This window comes from Manacus vitellinus, unplaced genomic scaffold (assembly GCF_001715985.3).
Source record: "Manacus vitellinus isolate BGI_N305 unplaced genomic scaffold, ASM171598v3 scaffold_3_pilon, whole genome shotgun sequence".
Taxonomy (NCBI): domain Eukaryota; kingdom Metazoa; phylum Chordata; class Aves; order Passeriformes; family Pipridae; genus Manacus; species Manacus vitellinus.
In genome coordinates, this window is record NW_021940535.1 from 18894894 (window position 1) to 18919405 (window position 24512).

Below are 24512 nucleotides of genomic sequence, written 5' to 3' on the forward strand. Positions count from 1 at the left end.
TAGGCAGAACTGCACCTAAGTGAAATGCATTCTAATCCTTTTGCCACTGTAAAATTATGGCTCAGGTATTTCTCAGGTACTCAGTGACCTTTTGCAGTCCTTTTAAATGCTTGGGGTTTTTTTTAAGACAGTGAAAAGAGTACATTTTTGAAAAAAAAATACAAGAGAAGAAGTACACATACATTATTAATTTTTAATTTGTTCTTCTCTCTTCTTTGTAGATGTCCAGAGATATGATAAAGGACAGCTCTACTCCTTCTGCGCGCTGACTCAAAATGCGACCCCGCTCTTCCTCTTCCTTTCCATTTTTCTGCAGAACAAAAGTGAAAGTTCATTAAAGATCAGGAAATAGCACTTTAAGCTTTGGGACCTGAACTACTGACATTTCAGACATTGGTAGAAATGTAAATATTACTCACACCTTTTCTTTTGCTTAATCTTTTGCAGTAAAGAGACAAAAATGCCCTCTCCTGAAGGGCAAATAAAAATCACTCTGAAGTTTTAATTGCCAAATGCCTTCACACAACTCAGAAGCAATTAATTACAACATATGATTTCATAGATAAGATAAAGGTACTCTCTACTGCATCAGAAAGTAGTGATTACTGACCAGAGGGAAGCATAACCACTTAAAATATCCTTGAGGTGGTCCTACTCTCTTATTTCAGGGAAAGAAAAAAAAAATCTCGTGGTATACTTCTTAAAAACGAAGAGTCTGACTTGTACTAGGCTCCCATTATGTCAGAATATGCTAATTTGTAAGGTTGCTCATTAGTAATAACGAATTCTTACATTCACGCATTTAGATTTCTTTTCCCACCACATGGTCACTGGCAAAATCACTTGTCACATTCCCTGGTGACATGAAACCCATTAAGAGTAAAGACTGAATATTATTTTGGAAAGCTTTGTGGTTTTTACCTCTATTCAGATGTCTGTAATTGTCAATCATGGGAACAAATTTTGTTCTTGTTTATAAAGCAGTAAATTCAAAGTAAGTCCAGTGACTCTGATGGAATTACAGTGAATTGATGCCAGAGTAAATGAAAGCAGACATTTTGTGATGTGTCAGGATTAGGAAAAAAGAAATTATGGGAATAAAGGAAAAAGCCGTCTGTCGAGGAGGTTTAATTAAAGTCAATTCAATGCATACAAATTAAGGGGAAAAATTAACAATACACAAAACTAATTAGCAGAGACTGAAATTAACAACAAGCAAAATAGCTACATTTGAAACCTGCCTAGAAAAGCGAGAAAGATTTGTATTATAGAAGATTGATATATTTTTGGCTTAACAACACAAAACCACACATAACAAAAAGTGTAGGAAGATAAACTTTCCAAACTTCTCAGTGAAGAATGTTTCATGTAATTCATGCAAGAGCACACTCTAGTTCAGGATTTTTTTACATGTCAGTAAGAAGAAGGGGGAAAACAAGACAAAGAAGAAAAAAAAATAAGAAAAAAACCTTTGCATTGTAAAGCCAAATAACTACTCAAAAGCTGAAGGAGGTAGATGGAGAAGCCTCATACTTTTTCATCTCCAAAGCATACAGGTATAAGCTACAATGAAGAAAGATAGAACAAAAAGCACTATTTCAGAAAAGATCAGCTAAATTAATGTTGGTTTAAAAAATATAAATCTCTCAATCATCAAACTATTTAAAACTCAAACTAAATTTTAAACATTCTTAAATTCTGGGTAAGAATAAAGTGCTTACCAGCTTCTCTGAGCAAAAACGAATGTAAGTCTATTGAATTGAGTCTGCACTGTAGTATTGGTCAAAATAGTAGTCTGGTTTTGTCATATGACTTTGAAATTCTCTTTAAAACTATTTACAGGCCTCTCTTTTTTTCCCTTTATCAAACTCATGTGCCTTTTAAAATATATTTTTAAATATGCCCTTTCAGTAGCTCCTTTTTACAGAATAATATACAACTTTCAAGATATGGATACACAATTGCCTGATACAATAGCGTAATAATCCCCTCAGTTTTTTTCTTAATAACTCCTAATCTCAAATGTTCCTTTTTCTCACATGTTGAGCACATAGTTGAAAGCTGTCCATAATTCCACCTCTTTCCAGAAAGGCGGTGGAGACAGTCAATGCCATGAGATTACAGAGTTAGGTAATGTACACATATTAAGTTAAAGTAGTTTCTTTTTCTTCCATATATTTATCGTCAGAGATTTTTAATTTTCTATGCACTTTTTAAATAAGAACAGGTTCCTTATAAGATTTTAAATTTTATATGCCAGCAGCCTGATAACATTTTCCTTTAGACAGATTCTGCCTCTTCTACCCAGGTTTAGCATTCCAGTGACTGAGAATGCTGTACTCATTAAGTCACTCAGGTTGGGAGGCTTGATATGGCACTTAGAATCATACCAGCTGCATATTTTCAGAGCAAGTGACTTCCATCACATGCTGATTCCTCTATTTGCAAAGGATTAATACTACCTCTGTTAGAATTGGAAGTCACTCAACTCCTAGAGACAGAAAAGCACAGATAAATAAGGAAAATGTTATGTTCATTATGAAGTAATAATATTTTTCCTTCTAAACAAAAATGGTAACGATTTTGTATGTTTGAGAGTAGCAGTGAAAAAAATATGGGTTTCTCATGAAGATTAGATGCCATCAGAGCACGTATCAACAGCTTATAACATAAAACAGGGAATGATATTGGTGAATTCTCCTGCTTTCTGATCTTCCCAGTGCCTTTAGGAAAAAAAGCAATCCTGATCCTAATAAACTACATTGTTCATTGTTCACCAGGTGTGACTTTGCATGTGTGTGATTATTTTCTATAATCTACCTTCTTTTCCTGTCACACTCATACTCCTGTCATACTCTGAATGAGACAGTTCATTTTTCATAAACACCCATCTGTTTATCTCTGGTTTTTAAAAAGTTTAGGTACCTGACAGACTTGCATTTTTTTTCCATGGCTGATCTTAGCAAAATGATACAAAAGTAAACACAACCATAAGCAGAAAGGCACTTTAATACAGCTGGTTTATTTTTGCCCTGTGCTTAAAATCAAAAAGATTTCTCACCTCCCCAAATACTCTGAGAATCTTGTCCTAAAAAAAAAAAAAATCTTAGATTTTGGGCTCTATTTCCTGGTGCTTCCATACACCCCTTCCTGTATGATGGCAATACACTTGTCAAAATAGCTCTTAAAAAGAATGCTTTGCAATTTAGTCTTATCTCCCCTTTACTTTGATCAAAAAAGTGGTAATACATCTTTTAACTCTTATTGTGTTCTTCTGGTTGTTTTTCGTTCAAATGAGATTAGGTATAGTACCATAGCCATCACACATGACAATCTCAAAAGTCTTTTGTAAGACAAGAAATTAACACAGCATCTCTTTGCTAAGCTTACCATTAGTCTCCTCAGAGCTTAAGGCTTCTCACAATCTTGTAAGGGATAGTTGCAGTAAAAAAAAAAAGCACAATCAGACACAAATGCCCTTGTAACTGTTGTCTTTTCTGCTATGCATTTATAAGAACATGAGGCTTCAATCATCCACTTATAGTGGAGGCATAACTCTTTTCTTGTCCTTTGGGAAAAAAAATCTACTTCTTAGGTAGTACTTCAATTTAGTACTGACTAAATTGAAACCAAATGTATGTCTGCTCCTCTTCAAAGCATTTAATAAAATCATAGAATAATTTAGATTGGAAAATACCTCTAAGATCATCAAGTTCAACCACTAATCCAGCACTGCCAATTCCACCACTAACCCATATCCCTAAGTGCCACATAGACACATCTTTCATATACCTTCAGGGGTGGTGATTCAAATACTTCCCTGGGCAGCCTGTTTCAATGTTTGATAACACTTTTGGTGAAGAAATTTTTCCTAAAATCAGAATAGTCAGAACCTTGGTATTTTTTCCTCATTTGTCACACTATTAATTTGTATCCCTTCAAAAGAATTGCCTTCACTTTTTTCTCCCTCATGACTTTCTTCATTATTAAAAGGTGTCCAGATAGGGACAGACTTGAAGAAACCCATGATGCTGCTCCATGCACACAGTGGAGCCCCGTGAAAAAGCATAGTAACAGATTAACACTGTGACTTCTTACCACTGGTGGTACCCTTCCCCCCTCAAAATACAGAGGGACTGGCACATTCACATACTTATGTGATCTCTCCTACTGCTGCATTCTGAAATCAGGCAGGGAAATAAATCTCCCCCATCACTTTTCCTGTGTATATCTCTAGGCTGTCACAGCCTCTCAGCCAAATCACAAAGAAATGTTTTTAGCTGAGATATTTTACAAGTAGTGAAATGTTTCTTTTTGAACCTGGGTTCAACAAATGATTTATTAAAGAATTTTTACATCATTTATTCATCTTACAAGTCTACGTATAAAAGGCTTCCTGTGAGAAGTGCAACCAAGAAGTTTTTGTCCTTTTAATCCATGTCTTGAGAAACCCTCATCACTTGCATCACAAGGTAAGAAAATCAGCAGAAATTCTGATCTTTGCAAAGACCCCCATGAATAACCCAAGTGCAACAAAAATAAATATAATTATGTCTACAGGAAACACAATGGTACTAAATCATATCTAGCATCATTAACACAAAACGTATTTCACAGGTGGTCTTAAAAAAAAACCAAACCACCAAGGAAATTCTGAAGGTGGCAATTGGGTAAAGAAATTCTGAATTCTGAAAAAAACCTTTGAAAACAGATTGTATGGAAGGGTGGCATGAATTTTTTCTAGGCTTTTAAAAATCTTTAGCAAATTTTCAGTTATTATTTGGTAGGGGACAGTACATGAGCAGTTGTCACTGAAGAGAAAACTGATAAAAGCCTGCTTTGGTATTAATAACAGAATAAAAGCACTACCATGGGCAATGGGCTGCAGGAGGTCTGTTGGTTGTATGACTCATTCTTTCTGTAAACAGCAACCAAATATTCACATAACTGTAAGCTGCATGGTGGATCTAGGTGAACTTCTAGCTGCTTTTTTTATTCTGTTAACTGATTGAGTGATTCAATAAAAAGATGTACTTAATGTACATGCCAGCTCTATGCTGTAAACATTATTACAGAACGTTTTCTAAAGGGGCTAATTTTACACAGAATCAATGGTATGATTATCATAATTTTAGCATTATGCCTTCAGAGAAAATTCAGCCTTGAACAGGCAGAGAAAAGGAGCAATAATATATATTACTATTAAAGTTTTTATGAATCAGAAAGACCTTTAAACAGTTGTATGCTTATGAGATTAAAAATCTTTAACACCATTTTGGGCTGCTGATTCTTCCACTATTAAAAAAAAAGGTAGGAGGAAACACACAAAGCCAGAAGAAGGGTTCTTTCTCCTCTTCCATTTTGGGGGTTGATAGGTGTACATTCATAAATAAATAAATAAATAAATAAATAAATATTCCTTTTTAGATGTCTGTATTTGGGTCTATCTCATAACATACAGAATTGGGAAAAAAAATCCAAGCAAATACACCTTTCTTCAACTGTTCCAATAGACTGAGTTTCAGTGGAATAACTCTGAAAGTGAATTACTTTAAGATATTTTCTCATTTATTAAAACTACTTCCTAAAAGTTACAAAACTCTTCTAATAAAGTAAAATATTCCAACTCAAAAATAACTATTTCATAATTGTGTAAAAATAGTTTCTTTGCCAGCTTACTACTGATACTACTCCAGAGAGAGCTGTCTCACAAATGGGAAAATCGTTATTTTTATTATGTCATCAAATTTGAAACGTCTCTTGATTCTACTGAAGTGAGTGGTCATATGTAGTTCTTAGAGAACAAAATGCAGCGTTGAATTTACAGCTGGGTTATTACTCACTTCCAGCTGTTTTTTGATGGTACTGTTATTTCCTGCAACAGTTTGTATTTCCCACAGTGAATGTTAGCTCTTGATAAAGTGATATGCTCATTTATCATAATGAACAAAACCATAACAGTAATAATGAGAATATTTGAAATATTTTTAAGAACCCCTAGAACTTAAATAATTTCAGTTGAGTCACTGAGAAACTTTTCATTGACTTGAGCAAGTGTTAATGCCTCTTTCTGTGCAAAAATGTAGTATTTAAATACGTAATACCACTGAACTTAAAGGTTTTCTTTTTTCCTTTAATTCCATGAATTCAACCAAGTACTTTATTTACTGATCTTTTGTCCTCCAGAATATTCAAGAAAAGTGATCATAATTAAAAAAAAAAGATTTGCACTTAAATTGATGGTAAAGTACACCTTGTTCACTTAAGTGAAAATAAAAATATGTGTACCTGAATAATTGCTATCTAAGGTAGCTCTATTTTTGTTCCTACAGTGTTTAAACTATCATGTACCGATCAGGAGGAAGGGAGTTTCTCTTTACTGATGGCAGAAGAGTCGCAGACCCTTCTAACTTTGATGATGAGCCAGGAACAAAGTCATCCTAGAGGAGATGTCATTGCAAAATAAAGGCTTCCTCAATATTTTTTTCCTTTGGACAGTGGGAATGTTGGGATAAAACTGTGCTTCTATCCTGCCTCCTCCACCAACAGAACTGCATTGTGCCCTGGGCATCCTGAAACAATTTTATCTGCTTTGATTATTGTACATCTAGGTGACTGTATGTTCCCCATCTCAATATCCTGCCTCCTGACGGGTGTAAGAAGCTTTAAAATGAAAAGTTGTCTCCTGAGTATTCACTGCTGTAGCTTGAGCAATCATGAAATAGCTGAGACAGTAATTAAACAGAATAAATCAAAGTGTACATTGCAGAATTTCTTAGAAGAGATCATTCCTGATCCAAGCAGACATTTTTAACATAAAAAATCTGGAATGCAAAATGTTTGGCACATGGTATTTCACTTCAGCACACTGAAAAGAACAACTCCTCTCTCCAACAAATGATGCATAATCAAAATAAATCTGTTTCCTTAGAAATTTATATAGACCTAAGGATTACTAAGAAGCCAGAAAAAGCAAGCCAGTTAAACCATACCACATAGTTTAATCTGGGGGGGGGGAAAGGTTGTAGTCCAACTTTTAATTCACATTATTTTGAGGGTGAAGGTATCTTTGCCAACAGGTAGGCCAACCTGAAACATGAAATTCTATTCAAGAAAAAATGTTGTTTACTTTGTGAGCAGTCAAATACTGGAACAGGCTGCCCAGATAAGTCGTGGATTCTCCATCCTCCGTGATATTCAGCACATTCATGGTCCTGGGAAACCCATTCAATCTGATCCTGCTTTAGAAAGGGACACTGGACCAGACAATCTCCAAGATGCCTTCCCACCTCCACCATCATGTGATTCTGTGGCTACTATATATATATTGCACACATTTTTATAATAATGCTGGAATAAAGTTGAGAAAATCTGTCCCAAGATAATTGTTTTAAAACAAAGAGTTCAAAATTTTCACAATGAAAAAAAAAAAACAAAAACCAACAAATAGATTTACAATAAAGGTTAAAGGAAGCTTTCTGGAATGAGTCAAATTCAACAGGGAAATTTTAGCAGCGACTATAGTGGTAGAACTCTGCATCTATGTAACCCAACTTATTACACATTAGCATACAGATTGGAGATCTAAAAGTAGTCACAGAATAATTTAATTTCTTATTTCCCTACCTAGAATCTTGTACTCCCACTGAATTCCAGTATATGGTCAAGTGTATTACAGAAAGTTCATACGCAGAAATGAAAAAGAACTGATCCAGCCATAACCACACTGGAGTCCAGAACCGGAGTCTGGAATTTTCAGTTTGATCAATTCAATCACTTTTCCCCAAAAGGACAACGGAACTCTTAACTGGTTTACCAAAATGTAGCCCATTGTAAGTTAGGATACTAAAATAAAGCTTCCATAAAACTGCTTAAGAGACAGTTTCTTAAGGAATCACAGCGTTTATTAAAAAAAACAAAATAAACCTTTTCCTGTATATTGAAAAGACCACCAATATGATTAAAGAGCCAAATTTTAGGAAGAAAAGGTATTGAGTTGCTTTGCAGAACTGCAAATGATTATAGATATTATTAAGCAGATGGAAAGTAGAGTACCTATCTACAGTAAACTTACAGGTAGGGTAAACATGTACTGTTGAAAGCAAATTACCGATACTGAAAAGCTGAGGTTTTTAAGAATATGGCAATTAAAGGGGTATGGAGGGAGTGGGGGAGAAGAATGGCAATTTGACTTAAAAAACTCAACCCAATCCAACCAAACCAAGAAAGCAGCCATGAAAGTCACTGACAGTCATAGCACTTCTAAAAACCTGCTAAACTTCTCAGGCATATATTTTTGCATTTTTATTATATGAAAGTCTTAGGAAAAAGTCTACTCCTTCCATTGGTTGATAGGGCTGTTTTCACTGGAAACTTTTATACAGAAGAAAAGCAGAAAAAAAAATCTGTTAAATTTGTATTTAGAATGAGACATCCAAAAGAAAAGGTCACAGACATCTGACATTTGGGCTGGGTAAAGGGAAATAAGGCAAAAAGGTAGACTTTTGCAAGGCACATTGGCACAAAGGAACAACTCAAGTTGCGTGAACAGATGAGATAAAATAGATAAGAAAATGTCTGTAGAAAATCGAAGAGAGTATCAGCTCCTGGGATTTGGAAAAGTAAATACACAATGCACTAAAAGAAAGAGGTCATAAAATCAGGAGATAAAGCTCAGGAAGGTGTCATTCTAAAAGTACAAGGAGAACAAGATCTTACGGAAAAAACATGATATATAAAAAGTAGGAGAGATGTGAGGGAGGAGTCTGGAGAAGACTTTTGGAAGCACAATCAATGAGAGTGTATTACCACAGAGTGCTGGTGGAATGTCAAGGGGTACGGGGCAGACTCAGGAGGAAAGGAACATGAAATAATTTTGTTAGATAAGTTTCCTAAGGAGATTAGAAATTAAAGGGAGATGGAATATGACTATTAATGACCCATACAAATTATAAAAATCTGTTCGCAGCAGAAAACAGAAGAGAGGGACTGAAACAAAAACATTGATACAAGGGCCTTGCATGGGCAAAAAGAGTTTCACACTGAGAATGTTTGTATCTAAGTTCTCCTGTTGTACACAGTCTAAACTCAAGAGGTATGCTAAAAAGGCAATAGAAAACTGGTCATTATGGCAGTTACCTTATAGCAACAGCTTGCATTCAACTCTTAAGTGTGCAAAGTATTTGATTTTTAAAAGGAAAAATTCAGTAATCTTTGAAAAAAAACAACCTGTCTTTTTAGCAACATTACCTGTAAAAATAATATCCAGTAATGTGTATCTATAATTTTGCAATGGATGTCAATCACTGAACATTAAAAAAGCTCTTTCGTAAATCCAAACAACACACTGTAAATATGAGGTGTCTCCTACGTGCCTGATAGCTTTTGTGGTCTAAGTAAAGAAGTACCAATTACTTTCATAAGTTAAACATTCTGAAATTTCAGATATTGAATCAGTTGCATAGATTGTACTGGGAATTCTTTTCTGACAATTATGAGATTATATTCATCAGTGGAGGATTGGTGAATCACTCTGCACAGGAAGAATTTTAATGTAACTCAAAGAGTTAATGTACCACTAAATTTATTTTTATATATCCAAGTAGATGCACATAAAATTAAAATGTTGGAATTGTTTGTAAATATTCTGAATAAATAGTTAAATCCTGTTTGTTATCTCACTATATTATATAAAACAATGTATTCGGCAAAGCCCCATCCTAAGTGTTACTTTCTGCTTCCATGATGCGCTAATAACGTGATTTCTCACTGAATCCATCCTGAAAATTTGCATTGCTTGTAAGTAAGTCATTAATCTTTAGAGAACAGATGTTCTGACAATATTTCTTCTACATGGCCCCATATATCACGTTTTAATAAATTACTTTCCTAAAACTTTCATAAGAGGCTTAAGGAGAAACTAGATAAAATATTTTTTATATTCTAGTTTTGTTACCTATAACAATTTCTTGAAATTGGATGTAGGGAAAAGCTGCAAAATGTACCTTCAAGGCCATTTTTCAGTCTTCCAGCTCAGAAATTTGTAAATATGTTTGGTGCAAAAAGTGAAGGATGCAAAACAAAAAAACAACTCTCCAATATTCAGGGCTTGAAAAGTAAGAAAAACTTGAAATTATTTGTCCAAAGGTACAGAAGAGGTGGACATTTTTAACATTAATGTTGATGTATGAATATTCATCAGCACAGGGTAGCATAATATTTTCCAGTTTAAAGTATTAAGGTTTCATAAAAGAATGTTGAATTGCACATCTCTATAACTGATATATAACTTTTTTTTTTGTTGAAAAGCTAATATTTAAAACAAGAAAAAGTTGGAAATTAATTGTTCTCCTACTTCAGAAACCCATGAGGACAAAAGGAGTACTAGAGCCATATGTATGTTATTTTTGAGATATGCAGAGAGCAAACGGCTATCATAGGGTGAAAAATTTAAATAAATACCAGAGCAGTACCAAATTGGAAAATTCAACAGTAATGACATTTTACAGAATTCTGAGAGTTACTCATGCTGTCTACATATATATTCTTTCTAAATAGTTTCTTTGAACGTTGAAATATTGCAAAACAAGTGTTAGTTCACTGCCTTTGATATACAACATAGATCAATTCTCACTGCATAGCCTTCATCCATCCACACTGATTTTGCTTTGTGTTAGCAAAATTTAGCAAACCTTGATTACATTATACAGTCAAAATTATTTTATGGCAGTTGTGAATCGTTACCATAATACAATCTTTTTCCAAATTCAAGAGACAATCCTTGCAGTGTTTCCTTTCAGAAGCAAATAAAAGTGAGAATGTATTTCTTATACTATTGGACAATCCTGATGAATAAATCTTATAATTTAATGTAATGAAAATTAGATGACACAAGAGCATATGTGCTTCTTAACAGGCAAAATAATTTCTAAAGCTGTTCTAGATTCTGCTTATGGAAAAACATGAAAAAATACATTCATTCATCTCTCAGCCATACTGAAATCAGATTCACAGAAGGAATCTTTGAAAAGGTCTAGTTCTTCCAAAATGTACCTCTGACAATCCAGAAAGTAAATAAATTAAGTCATGGTACATAAAAGCAAATTTAATTTTGAGGACAAAGTGCTCTGTCTCCCAAATGTGGAGCAGTATGTAAATAAAAAAAAATGTCAGATTATTTATCCTTCCATAACATATATTAATTTCTTCTTTGGAAAGCTAGGATGTCTCTCTATACTGAGAAGTGAACACAAGAGTAAAAGTTCATGTAGGTGCAATTCCCAAAAACATATAAATGTTGGTTCTTATCACTGTTTTTGTAATTCAGACAAACCTTCCTTTTTGTCTTCTGCAGGAATCTTCACTTTTGTGTCTGTTATATCTTTGAAAGAGGCCAGAAAGAGTACTACATCTCCTTTTTCATTCTTTATAGGAACAATATCCAGTAAGCACCAGAATGAAGACCCTGCAAGGATAAAGAATGAATTTAATTCAAACAGCTGTCTTTTAGCAGAGAAAGGGGGGAAAAAAGTGAACTACTAAATCTACAACTATGTAATTCTAAAAAAAAAATCTTATTTAGGAGGTCAGTAGTCAGGGAATCACAGATGTTCAGCTCATGTAAATCTCTTTGCATCATTGGTTGAAGCTCAGTAATACTGTTTCTCCAGAAGGAAGACATTAATTTAAATGCAAAATTTATCTACAGGGATCATTAATGGAGTTTAATGTAGCTGTTTAGTCCTCTGAAACCATGAACTCTCAACTGATGTTCCTTATTTCCTGGAAAAGCTTTCGCTTTGTTAACTTGACATCTGAAGCGTTCATGTTTACTATAGAATCATTCTACCTTAATCATCTGACTTGATACTCATTAAAACCCCTTGACAGAAGACCTGATAGTCAGAGGATCATTCTACTAATTCAAAGATATTTAAACTAATCAGATATCAGGCCCAGAACAGAAATAGAATTAACTCATTGCAGCTTACAGATGGTGAGATATCTAATACCACGCATCATCTGTAAAATGAATATCTGCTGTCTTCCCTACTGTCTGTAACATTCACCTTGCTAAGACTGAAGTTGTAAAACGCTGAGTTTGGCAATATTCTTGTCAACCTTTCTCTGTCCACACCTGCTATATAATCATACGGCCTAAAATAAATTCTTACTGTTGTCACTGGTTGTGTACGTCCTGTTTGCAAGATATGTTATTCAATTCCAATGACATAATTCACAAGCTTCCTACTAACACTACTGGGAATAAGAAAATAATGAATGCCTGGATGTTGGTAGTGCATTACAAGCAAACATCCTAGATCCCAATCCCATCCATTCTTTAGTAATTCAGCCCAATACCAGGCTTTTGTCTCTTTCAGGTTTTGGGTACCAATATCAACTACCTCCATCCACTGTCAGCCTCCTAATATTATTTATAAGATATATAAGTAGCGCTGGAGAGTTTAAAATTTATTTTTTGGACATGTCTTTACACTTCTACAATCACGCTGCTTCACAACATACTGGTTTTGGCATTCATTCACCAGCACAAGTCTACTTTAATGCATATAAAGAAATAGGACTATTTCCCTGAACCATTGCTACCACATGATCAGCTGAGCTCTGGAGGGGTCCTTAGGAAGAGCAAGCAGATTAGTCACTGTGCTGTCTGCTGAAGTTTTCAGTTTGGAAAAAGAACTGGACACAGGAAGATCACAGTTAAGTTTTATAATTTAGATTTTCAAGTGGAAGTTCCCTGACTGCCTGTTGAACACTATAGACAAGCATGGGAGGTGAAACAGTAGCTTTCCTTTTGAAGGATCATTACAGTTAAAAGTACAAAAATATGTTTCAAAGGAAATTCATCTTGTTGTCTCTGTCCTGGTCAAACTTTCCAAGAGTCAGACGGGCAGCTTTCAGAGTAACATTACTAGTTCAGTAATCAGGAAACACTGCCACTTAAGGTTTTTAAAGAAGGGACAGGGAGAATTTGGAACAGGAGGAAAGAAATTGGAGGAGAGAAAAATCATGGAAAGAAGCAGACTGGATTTATATTAGGTTTAAATATTCTCATTTTGAGGTTGAAAACAAAGTAAGTAAGGAAGCCCTTCTAAAAAAAGCGTTCATGTTTACTATAGAATCATTCTACCTTAATCATCTGACTTGATACTCATTAAAACCCCTTGACAGAAGACCTGATAGTCAGAGGATCATTCTACTAATTCAAAGATATTTAAACTAATCAGATATCAGGCCCAGAACAGAAATAGAATTAACTCATTGCAGCTTACAGATGGTGAGATATCTAATACCACGCATCATCTGTAAAATGAATATCTGCTGTCTTCCCTACTGTCTGTAACATTCACCTTGCTAAGACTGAAGTTGTAAAACGCTGAGTTTGGCAATATTCTTGTCAACCTTTCTCTGTCCACACCTGCTATATAATCATACGGCCTAAAATAAATTCTTACTGTTGTCACTGGTTGTGTACGTCCTGTTTGCAAGATATGTTATTCAATTCCAATGACATAATTCACAAGCTTCCTACTAACACTACTGGGAATAAGAAAATAATGAATGCCTGGATGTTGGTAGTGCATTACAAGCAAACATCCTAGATCCCAATCCCATCCATTCTTTAGTAATTCAGCCCAATACCAGGCTTTTGTCTCTTTCAGGTTTTGGGTACCAATATCAACTACCTCCATCCACTGTCAGCCTCCTAATATTATTTATAAGATATATAAGTAGCGCTGGAGAGTTTAAAATTTATTTTTTGGACATGTCTTTACACTTCTACAATCACGCTGCTTCACAACATACTGGTTTTGGCATTCATTCACCAGCACAAGTCTACTTTAATGCATATAAAGAAATAGGACTATTTCCCTGAACCATTGCTACCACATGATCAGCTGAGCTCTGGAGGGGTCCTTAGGAAGAGCAAGCAGATTAGTCACTGTGCTGTCTGCTGAAGTTTTCAGTTTGGAAAAAGAACTGGACACAGGAAGATCACAGTTAAGTTTTATAATTTAGATTTTCAAGTGGAAGTTCCCTGACTGCCTGTTGAACACTATAGACAAGCATGGGAGGTGAAACAGTAGCTTTCCTTTTGAAGGATCATTACAGTTAAAAGTACAAAAATATGTTTCAAAGGAAATTCATCTTGTTGTCTCTGTCCTGGTCAAACTTTCCAAGAGTCAGACGGGCAGCTTTCAGAGTAACATTACTAGTTCAGTAATCAGGAAACACTGCCACTTAAGGTTTTTAAAGAAGGGACAGGGAGAATTTGGAACAGGAGGAAAGAAATTGGAGGAGAGAAAAATCATGGAAAGAAGCAGACTGGATTTATATTAGGTTTAAATATTCTCATTTTGAGGTTGAAAACAAAGTAAGTAAGGAAGCCCTTCTAAAAAAAAAGGTAGAAATTATGTCAGAAGCAAGATATTTCTACTGTTCCTTCTTCCATTTTAATTTTCCTTTCTTAATTTATTTTTTCAGTTTTGACTTTTTAACCAAAAATTCTGGGAAAAACTGCTCAGTAGTAGTACTGTCAGAACAGTTATAGAGGCTTATCCTATCCATCTGAAGTGCTGCATTCAAAGAGAAGAAGTATGCAATTACTGCTTGCAAATAGAATCACAGGTCTCTACAAAATGCCATTATAACTTTTAAACTGGCCAAATTCTTACTGGTGATATTACTTACTACCTGGCTGCATTCTAGCAGTAGTCTCAGTGGATAAGAAGTCATTCTCAACTCCTTCTTCTAAATATCACCAACAGTGGCAATGGTCTTTTAAACATCTGTTTCAATCTCGAGAAGTGGAAGTATATCTTACTCTTTTTAATTGCTTCATGTATTTTCCACACACACCCCCAAATTAGCCATTAAGGCTGCTCCTCAAAGAAAGTTGTAGATAGCAGCCATGTTCAAACAAACCTAACTCAATTATGGTAATATTGTCTGAAATGATAGATTTGTAGGTTTAAGGGAGTTATTGTACCATGGTTCATCATTAGAAATAGATACATTTCATGGTTTAATTTAACATTTAATGGTTTAATGCATTTGCTCTTTTGTATAATCAAAGCGCATTTGAATTCTCTGCACATGAACATTGGTCACTGAAATTGTTCCACATCCTGTCACCATTAATGTTACTCACTGTTTCTCACTATCATATTTTCTTTCATTATCTTTTCTCATTTTCCTTCTCTAAATATTTTGACTAAGCAAAGCAAACATGCATAAAATGTGGTGTGCCAGCACTGCCACACACGGGGGGGAGACACCCCCCTCCCCACACCCTTCTGGGATGCAGCCCCCCCTCCGAACGCCCAGAGCCACCCCCTACCCCAGCACCATCCTGTCCCCATTCACCTCCGGGGCCACCTGGCTCCACCCGACCCAGCTCATGCCCAGTGTGGCCCCATCCCAGCCCACCGGGGGACAGCAGTTCCACACTGGTTCCCAGTGGATGCTGGGACCTGCAGCCCCGCCATGCCAGAGCCAGACGGCAAGTGAAGCTGGCTATTCCCACCCCAGCCAATGCCATTCATCCTGACCCAGCTTGTTTGCTGGGCAGGAAACACACGTCGAATAAATGCACAGGCTACTTCATTCCTGAGGAGTTCCCTGCATGGTGGAGTAGTCAGTCCTGGCTGTATTTATACACTCAATCTTTAGAAGTCCTAAACTGAGCTCGTGTGCTTGGTTTCCTTTTTTTTTTTCCCCCCTCTGCCTTTACTCTGAAAGGGGGAAATGAATATGAGGTACTCTTCAGGACTAGAGATGATCTGTTTTAGGTCAGGACTAGGTCAATATAAGGTTGCATTCTGTCAGAAACAGAAGCGTGCTTTCATTATTGAGGAGTATTCTTGGAAAAATACACTGATCCAATGCGAACTATTACTTAGCTTTTACTGAAAGCCAGCATCATATAATTCTATAAGCCAAAAGCAGAACTTTCTCATCAAAAAAAGTAGTACCCTATTTTGTTACAGTTCTTTTGAATGCACTCATCTGTGAGACAGAAATTCCTTCTCTGCTTCAGATGGTGCATACAAAGGTTTTCTGTATTGTCAAGAGCCGTCTATCAAAGAAATTTCTTTTGGAGGTTTATTTATATACAGACTCTCTTTATTGCTTCAGGTCACCACTCTTGGAGAAAGAGTCTAATCTTTCTCTTGCATTATGAAGTGAAGGGTCAAAATATGTTTTAATAACCTCAAGGCTTATATAAGCGCATCATGGGGAATGAGAAAAGAGACCAAATGAAGCATAATCTTATCACAAGGCAATTTGGATACAGTCCACCTTTTATATATATATAAAAAAATAGAGTACTTTATGGTCACTCTCTCAACCAACTGTTCTACCTTTCCTCGCTTTGACAGCTAGAAGTCTGTCCTCAGACTGAAATCAAAACAAAGGTCAATAGACCAAGGAATTTAAAAGGGAGGTTTTATACAAAACCCTGCCATTAGAATGCCAATAGCCCTCAGAGCCAAGCATTCTGTTCACTAGAAAATACAGCCCACTTAAACCAAGGAACAGACTGAGACCATTAGCTCCACTGATGAGATATGTGCACTCACCATATGAAAATACTCGATCTTCAGTCATGCCCACCCCAGACAGAGCCCAGTGAAATACTCAGGATGAAAAAATCTTGGTAGATATTCGAGTACTGCAGAGAAAGATTGCCCAGGTATTGTAATATAGAAATGGAATGGGATTATGGACAGCAAGTTTATATGATTCTTTAACAAAATAATTAAATTCTGCACCCATCTGCACCATTGTAAAAAATTTGAGTAGTGAGTTCTTTCTTAGCCATACATATTCCTATAAATTACATGGAATGAGTGATATTCATGCAAAGCTGTGGTCCCCTTTTTCTCTTGACAGTCTGTGAGTAGTTTTGTCCAGGAAAAAAAGCTTAAGCCTTCCTTTTTTTTTTTTTGACATGTGTTATATCCAATTGCAGACCGTCAATAACTCAGGACTTTTCTTGCCACACTACTCTCCAGACAGACACTGATCCAGCTTGTCCTGTCCCTTCCATCACTTAGGGGGTGATGCCCCTTCCATCATTCAGGGGTCGGAAATAACAAACGCACAAATTTCTGTGATTTATTTCCGCTTCTCTGTGCTGAAAGAAAGAGGGATTAAATTGCAGAGCTCTTTAGTGAAGCTCTGCATCTGCATATAACGTGCCAGACTAGCTCAATGAAATGTTTCCTAGACTGTGAACCCGAGTATCTGAAGGCAGAAAGTTTAAATATTTTGCATATTAGATATACAAGTCATGTGGCAGAAAACAATAGCTCTTCAAGGAATAGTTATCATCAGATATATATGCATAAGAGTGCAGAATTAGGCTGCACAAGACATCATAAATCTGGAACCTACCTTTATGTTTCAGCAGGAGACTTAGTAAACTAAATGTTCTTTTAAGGAGATGCAAATCAAGCCTTAAAGGAAACTATTAAAACACACCACCCAATTTGTTATGTAGAAGATAAAAATATTTTTGTGTAGATAGCTGTTATAACTTGTCAACAGCGTTGATGCTAAATCTGCACCATTACAACACTGTCTCATTGGCAGAGTTATGAATTGTTAGCAAAGTAAACCTGCTGCTGGATACATCATAATGCCAGAGAAGTTTTAGCCTGATCATCTCCTCTTTTCCATCACAGAAAGTGTGCACTTCAAGACTGACAGACCAGGATGCCAAAGATTTTGCCTGAGGAAACCAAACTCTCTCTTTCATTAGCTTAGCCAAAGATTCCCAGCGTCACTGGTAACATTTCATTTTGAAAGTTATGTAGTTTTCACAGGATGTCAACATTTTGTTGAGGAGAGAAAAGTGCAAAGAAGAAAACAATCCTTACAAAAATTGCAACTGAACTAAACAGAAAGGGAAAGAAGCTGAAAGAAAAAGTATAGCTATAATAAAGTACTTTCTCTCTCATAAATATCGCAACTTTGACAATGATCAAGTAACACAGCTAATGCAAGGTTCTGCTGCTTTAAGCAAATTAGCACCTCGTTCTTCTCCATCATCTCTGCAGAAATCAAATGTATGTCTTAACAAAACCTATAATTTTTTTATTTGAATTCTGCTATTGCAGGTGCCAGCCTGTGCGCTATACCTTGGTGACATTCTTTGATCTGAAATTATTGCAAAACTAAGAACACATGTGGGCTAGCATGCAACTAACTTCTATGGGAACAGATGGTTGTGCTAACATTTTCTCAGGAGTAGTAAAGAAGGTTCAAGATCTTGTTTCCCCAAATTCTGTGTGGCCAGCAGATCATGCTTATATACTGGAAGTCTCCCTACAAGTATTAACAGTCAACGTAAATCCATTCCAAAATGAATTTATAATCTATTAATGAATCCAAAATGAATTAATTAAAAATGTATTTACATCTTAAACCAGAATATAGTTGTATCCCAATCATTTGGTAGATGAAAGGAGATAATAAAATACTTTAATAATAAAGTAAAAAATTTATTTCTGTATGAATAAGAAGGAAAGTATTAATCTTGTTGAATTGATTTAAAACTTGTTACAAATAGCTTTGCAACCCTCAATATAGCCTATGGAATGCCATGTACAATTATTAAAATCTGTTAGAGATGTGCAAATCCCCTCCTCCATGTCTTCCCAGCCTTCTTTTCTGTACCCAACTTCAACCTATGCTCTATTTCTTCTACTGCCAGGTAACTCAGTTCCTCATATGTCATATGCCTCTTATTGTTAGCATGTCCAACTTTTTGGACATGGTCATCATGTCATCACTGCCATGATTGAGAGAGGAAGAGAGGGAAATAATGTTTTAACAGGAGATGCTTTTCAGCACAGCAATCTCCTATCCTTGCCTCTCCTGCAAACTGCCAGTGTTAAGCAGAGAGAGGCTTAATTCACCACCTCAAAGTTTCCATTTATCACTACATGGACACAGGCTAGCTGTGTTATGGCAGGTTCTAGTTTGAGTGCATGCCTTTTCCAGCCTTAGTGTTCTTTATGGTTTTTGTATGTCACAGCTGCAGTTTGTAGTACATGTTTTACACAAGCTAATTTATGAGCTCTCGTACATCTACATTTCAGTTTTGTTTACTCAGTTTTCTTGTCTCTCCTTGTCTAGCTCCACTATCTTTCCTACTTAATGAAACCATTTCAAAATCCTCTAGTTACACTGAGTTTTCATTGAACAAAAGCAGAGAACTAAGCAATGCCTGTCAATGCCATATTGCATACATTAACCTTATGTGTACTACTTTTTTTTGTCTGCTCTAATTTCCTTTTCCTATCTCCATCCAGTTTAGAAAACTGCATTTAAGGAGATAAATACTTCCCTGATGTAGTATATTTACCAGGTTGCAGTTTTAACAATTAGTAAAATACACAGGATTATCTAAAAGCTCTGTTAAGTCAGTGAAATACATTCTGTTTGAATGTAAAAAGTTTCAGGGCAGACTCATAAATATTACAAATCTGCAACTTACTTTCCCTCCACCTCCAGTGATCATTACTTTGTCACAGTTATAGTACTACAAGGCATTCAGCATTTGTCAACTAACTCCTGGGAAAGCACTAATTGAGATAGGCTATTTATATAAACAAATATACAGTATCTGTAGATAAAATGAAGAATAACCCATCAAAACCAAACAAAAGCAATACAAAACAAACCAAAATACAGTTTCTTCAATATCTTTATATGGACTGTTCCAGAAGTAGTCAGGTTCAGTCCTTCCTGAGCAGTCTAGTCTTCACTTCATTGCTTTCAGTTAAGCAATCCCCAAATAAGCCAAATTTGCTTTCCCTTGATATTGTATTATTGAAATCTATTGTTAAAACTGTGTTTATAACCTATGGTCGTTATTGTTTTTGGACTTCCAGAGCCAACATGTAGATGTAATCACAGCAGTAAATACAATTTCTCAGTCTACTGAGGGATGTACTTTTGAAAACAAAGCAAGAAATTTTCTTAAAGCACGATGATCTCTCACAGACATGTATATATGTGTGTATATATATTTACATATCTATTCATATATATAAATATGAAAAAACATGTACTTATTATGTTGAAATTGTGTCTGATATTTTGACATCAGGAGGAGTTGTAGCACACATTCATCTAAACACAGCCATGTTTTCAAATGACATTATTTTGCTTTTAACTTCATTATTTTATTATCTTAAAAAAGAAGTTTTGAAGATGACATGAAATTTCCTGTAAGCAAAAACACAGCAATACCAAAAACAGACCACTACGCTTATAAAGAAAAATTTCAGGTTTTCAGTTTGAAAACACAAGTGATACAAATATAAACAAAAACATCTTCATACAAAATATTTTTGTGACCCTTATTCTGGTTTCTCTGGCAGTGGCAGCCCCTAGAAACAGAAGGCCTGGGGTCTGCAGAATAGGAGGTCTCCAGCGCTGGAAGAGGTGTTGGCTGCAGCCTGATGCTTATTCATATAGATCTCAAAAGACACAACACGGAGAAAGAGGGGATTCTGCTGGTTACTCATCCACTTACATTGCAGGGCTCCATTTTAGAAACTGATCATTTATTTTCCACTGCTTTTTCCACAAGGTTCAAGCAGTAGATCAGAGAATATTTTGTTTAATGAGAATATCAATGCCTCTATAGTCCCTGTGTATTATTTCAGTTTTATCTTCTAATATTAATCAGCAGTTTTCAGCATGTTTGAGGATTTTCTGTTGAGGCCATCGTTCAAGAACTTGAACCTGTACTTTACATGCTGTCCACTGGCACCTTTCTGAAATGAAGGGGCTAGAGTTGAAACTTGAGAAGGAGTCAAGTCATGGATCTGGATTGATAATTCCATCCTTCAGGTTCATGTTTTTTGTACAGAAGGGTTTTGAAACACAATTATATAACTTTGTAGAGAGGATTAATCTTCCCAATTCCACTTGAATCCATGTGAGCACATGTTGTAAGCAGACTCTGAGCCTGCCCAATGAAACAAATTATAGTAACCCCACCAGTTGGAAAGCAGTAGGTTTTAACCTTCTAGTTATTTAACTGCTCTGTAAAATCTGCTTTTGCAATTCCCTAGCCAAATCAGTGAGAGGGTTCAATAGACAGTGCTAACATGAGCCTCCTACCACTTTTCCAGAAAACTAATGCAAGAACCCACTGCAAGTGTCAGCACAGGAGGTGGCAAGTAGTCTGCATCATGATCCAGTACGTAGATTTGGGGATCACAGACAAAATAAGGAAACATCAGCAGAAGGGAGGCAGGTAGTCATCAGGAAAAATAGTACTTTGAACTGTCTTTGTCCAAAGAATAGCCTAACTCATGGTAAAGCTAAAAGTCAGCTTTTAGCTAAAGCTTGATTTAAAGCTCATAAAAATAAAAGGTAGCCTATCAGCAGATTTAGTGTGGCCATAAAATTGTGAGAAAATTTGAAGAGAATATTGGCTGGTCTGATGTCGTACAAACATCTCACTGCAAAATAAATACCTGCATTTCTTCCTAAAAACAGATGTATAAAAAGTAGCATAATGAAATATCTCTTAAAAACTAGACAAGACCATACAGCATTACTAACAGCCATTTATAGTAGGTGCAGCTGGAAGCCCAGGGTGCCCATGTGGAAACATTAATTGGTAAGCATCTGTAAGCAATGAAGGACATCACTTTGTAGAAACGTAATAAACTTTCATACAGATTTATTTACTTATCAGTGTGGTTCTAGGAAAACAAGTCTTTTCTCAGTGAATTATGCTTTTAATACATCATGTTGCTATTGAAAGAAGCTATTAGCCAATGTTGCCATGAATGCCATCAGAACAAAATATCAGCACTGTCAGTAAGCAGCAGTCTAGTTGAAGTCTCATTAAATTATAGAAGAAGATCTCAGATGGTTTAGATCATCTTACACACGGGGGATCTTACTGTTTTGTTTTTTCCTTCTAACTGAAATTCATCCCCTTGTTTTGTCTTCTCTCAGGCTTTTGCTGACTGCTTTACCCAAGGCTCTGTAGAGTTTAAGCCAGGGCTCTCCAGAGCATCAGAAGTCTGCCCTATTTTCCTCTTCTGCTGCAAAGGCTGAGACTGTCTCTAAAATATCAAGATGCCTCATGGCTACCCGTTACCTTTCATCAGAAGCCATGGGTCAATCAAATTAGGTGTTTGGAGAGAAAAGAAGCCAAAAATTCCCTCTTCTGTGAAATAGAGGAAAACAAGGACATGCCTTCAGTCTATGTTCTGTCTACATCCTATACTACCTTTTAAAGAGGAAGACTTCCCCTAATCAGTGAAACTTCCAGATGCCTAATGAGCTATATGAAAGGGGAAAAGGAAAAAGAATGAGAAGAAAGAGATTAAAAGGGAGGGGGGGAAGGGGGGGGGAAGAAGAAAAAAGAAAAGAAAAAAAAAGAAAAAGTCTCATTTTATAAAGTTACAAATTATTTTTTGTTGCTCAGGTAACTGCAATTAGGTATTACCTTCAGATTAATTCTTCAGTGTTGCTTGCTCTTTTTATTCCCCTCCTCCTATATTTTGTACTATAATTTAGATAGTGTGAGCAAGCCTACCACAAAAGCATTTTAGTTTTCTTATTTTTAAACCAAATTTTTAAGGCAGAAAAGCAGTGAAGCAGCAGTGAGGCCACATTGTTATGAACTATTCTGCCAAGCAACTTGTCAAGGGGCTTCCTCTACATTAGTAACTAGATGTCACTAGAAAATTGATGTTTCTCTATGGAAATATTTTTTTTACAGTTATAAAATTCTAATAAATTCCTCTTCTCTAACTGTTGGGCTTAACATTTCCCAAAGACATTTCAGGAGATGGTTAAAGCGGGGAGTCAGTTAAACTGCTACCATGCAACTCCCATGTTTCAAAATGCTACAGGATATTTTTGGACAACCATTAAAACTATGTTTTTAAACTTCATGTTGGAAAGAGCAGATACCATTTCTGCAATGAGAAAAGTACTTTGTGTAGAGAAGAGATGCTTGAAGAAAACCCAATTTTCTTTCATTTCAAAAGAAATTAATTTTCCTTCAATTTCTTTGTAATTAATTAAATATTCTATAATTTTAAATAATATTGAACTCATCATCTAAAAAATGCCTTTCTGTTTGCTTAACACAAACAATGCATTAAACACAAATGATGTTGTGGAGCCTTTGCTATCCTCTAGCCACATTATTCAACTGCAGCCGTGGCAGAGGCAATAGATGATGTCTCACGGCCTGGAGCTGTCATTGCTGTCCATGTGAGAACACTGTCACACCTGAACTTCAAATGGCTTTTGGCCTGATGAAACCAGTAACTCAACAAGGGGCTCTTTCACCCTTTCTCTGCACATATTCCACCCATCTGAAAGAATACCTTAGTCCTGACCTTTGAGATAAGGATATAGACTTACTAAAACACATACTCTCATGCAGTGATGAGAAGAGACAAAATATCTTGATTTAATCTTACTCTTAAAATAAATAAATAATACAGAAACTAAATATATTACATCTTCCTGCCCTTACAATTTGCTTACCAAATCTTTAGTGGCCAAGAACTACAAGGCACATGCCCAAGACATACCCCAGAAAGTGTTTAAATAAATTTACATATAGAAGATGACAAAGAGTCGCTTGAGTCCTTGTGGTTTATCACAGATAAAGCAAAGGCTACTTGCAGGCAATTCCTAAGGCAACTTGTATTGATGGTCCCAGCAACACCCACTTGCTCCAGTCCTCTTACAGCAGGGATTTTTAATTGCCCACAAAATCTTGTGCAAACAACCCTTTTTCTGGGGTGCACAGATACAGTACACAACACCGTGAATTCTCTCAAACATCCATAAATCAGAAATGGCCATTACTGATTATATTGTGTTTCACACAACTTACACATGCACAGAAAGAGGCCAATTTCCTTTCAATGAAGGAAGGTTGTGGGACTACTGCAGGTTTTAAAAGGTTGTTTGTAACCACAAACCTCAGTTAAAACAATACAAACTTAATTTTGAGACATAGAAAATTAGTCTGATTGGTCATAAGGGACCAAGGTATGACCTTCTCAGTAGTTGAAGATAGAGAGCTTAGACTGGACTAAGTGATTACAGAGCTTACTGTAGAATTATCTTAGGCTGTAACAGAAAAGGAAAAAATCCACACTGGTCCTTAATTGTATTTCAGGTAGAGGGAATGTAAAGACCTCATTTGACTACCTGCACTTGCTATTGATAAACTTCTGAAGTGGTCCAGTAGTGAGAAAAAGAAGGGTTTGTCTAAGTTCCTCAGCATAATCCCCAACTGCTTTTAGATTGTTCTAAAAAAGAGATCCAGGGAGCAAGCGTTTTTCTCACAATTCACTTGAATTCCAAAAGGTTAATTTGCATTTCCATTTTCATAACTGACAACCTGATTCATTGCAGATGTTTTAAATAAAATGTAGAAATAGTAACAGAAAAAAATTAAGTTAAAAAATCAGCTCCTAAGC

At 35.8% G+C, this 24512-nt stretch overlaps 1 protein-coding gene across 1 annotated transcript in view; it reads right to left on the minus strand.

Moving 5' to 3' along the window:
* Positions 1 to 24512, minus strand: part of KCNH8 (potassium voltage-gated channel subfamily H member 8) — a 174745-nt gene that overhangs the window by 89217 nt on the left and 61016 nt on the right. The window contains exons 3-4 of the mRNA XM_018075204.3: positions 11333 to 11464; positions 183 to 310 (exon numbers count right to left, since the gene is read on the minus strand). Coding sequence (XP_017930693.3) covers positions 183 to 310; positions 11333 to 11464 — 260 coding nt within the window. The remainder of the gene's footprint in view (positions 1 to 182; positions 311 to 11332; positions 11465 to 24512) is intronic.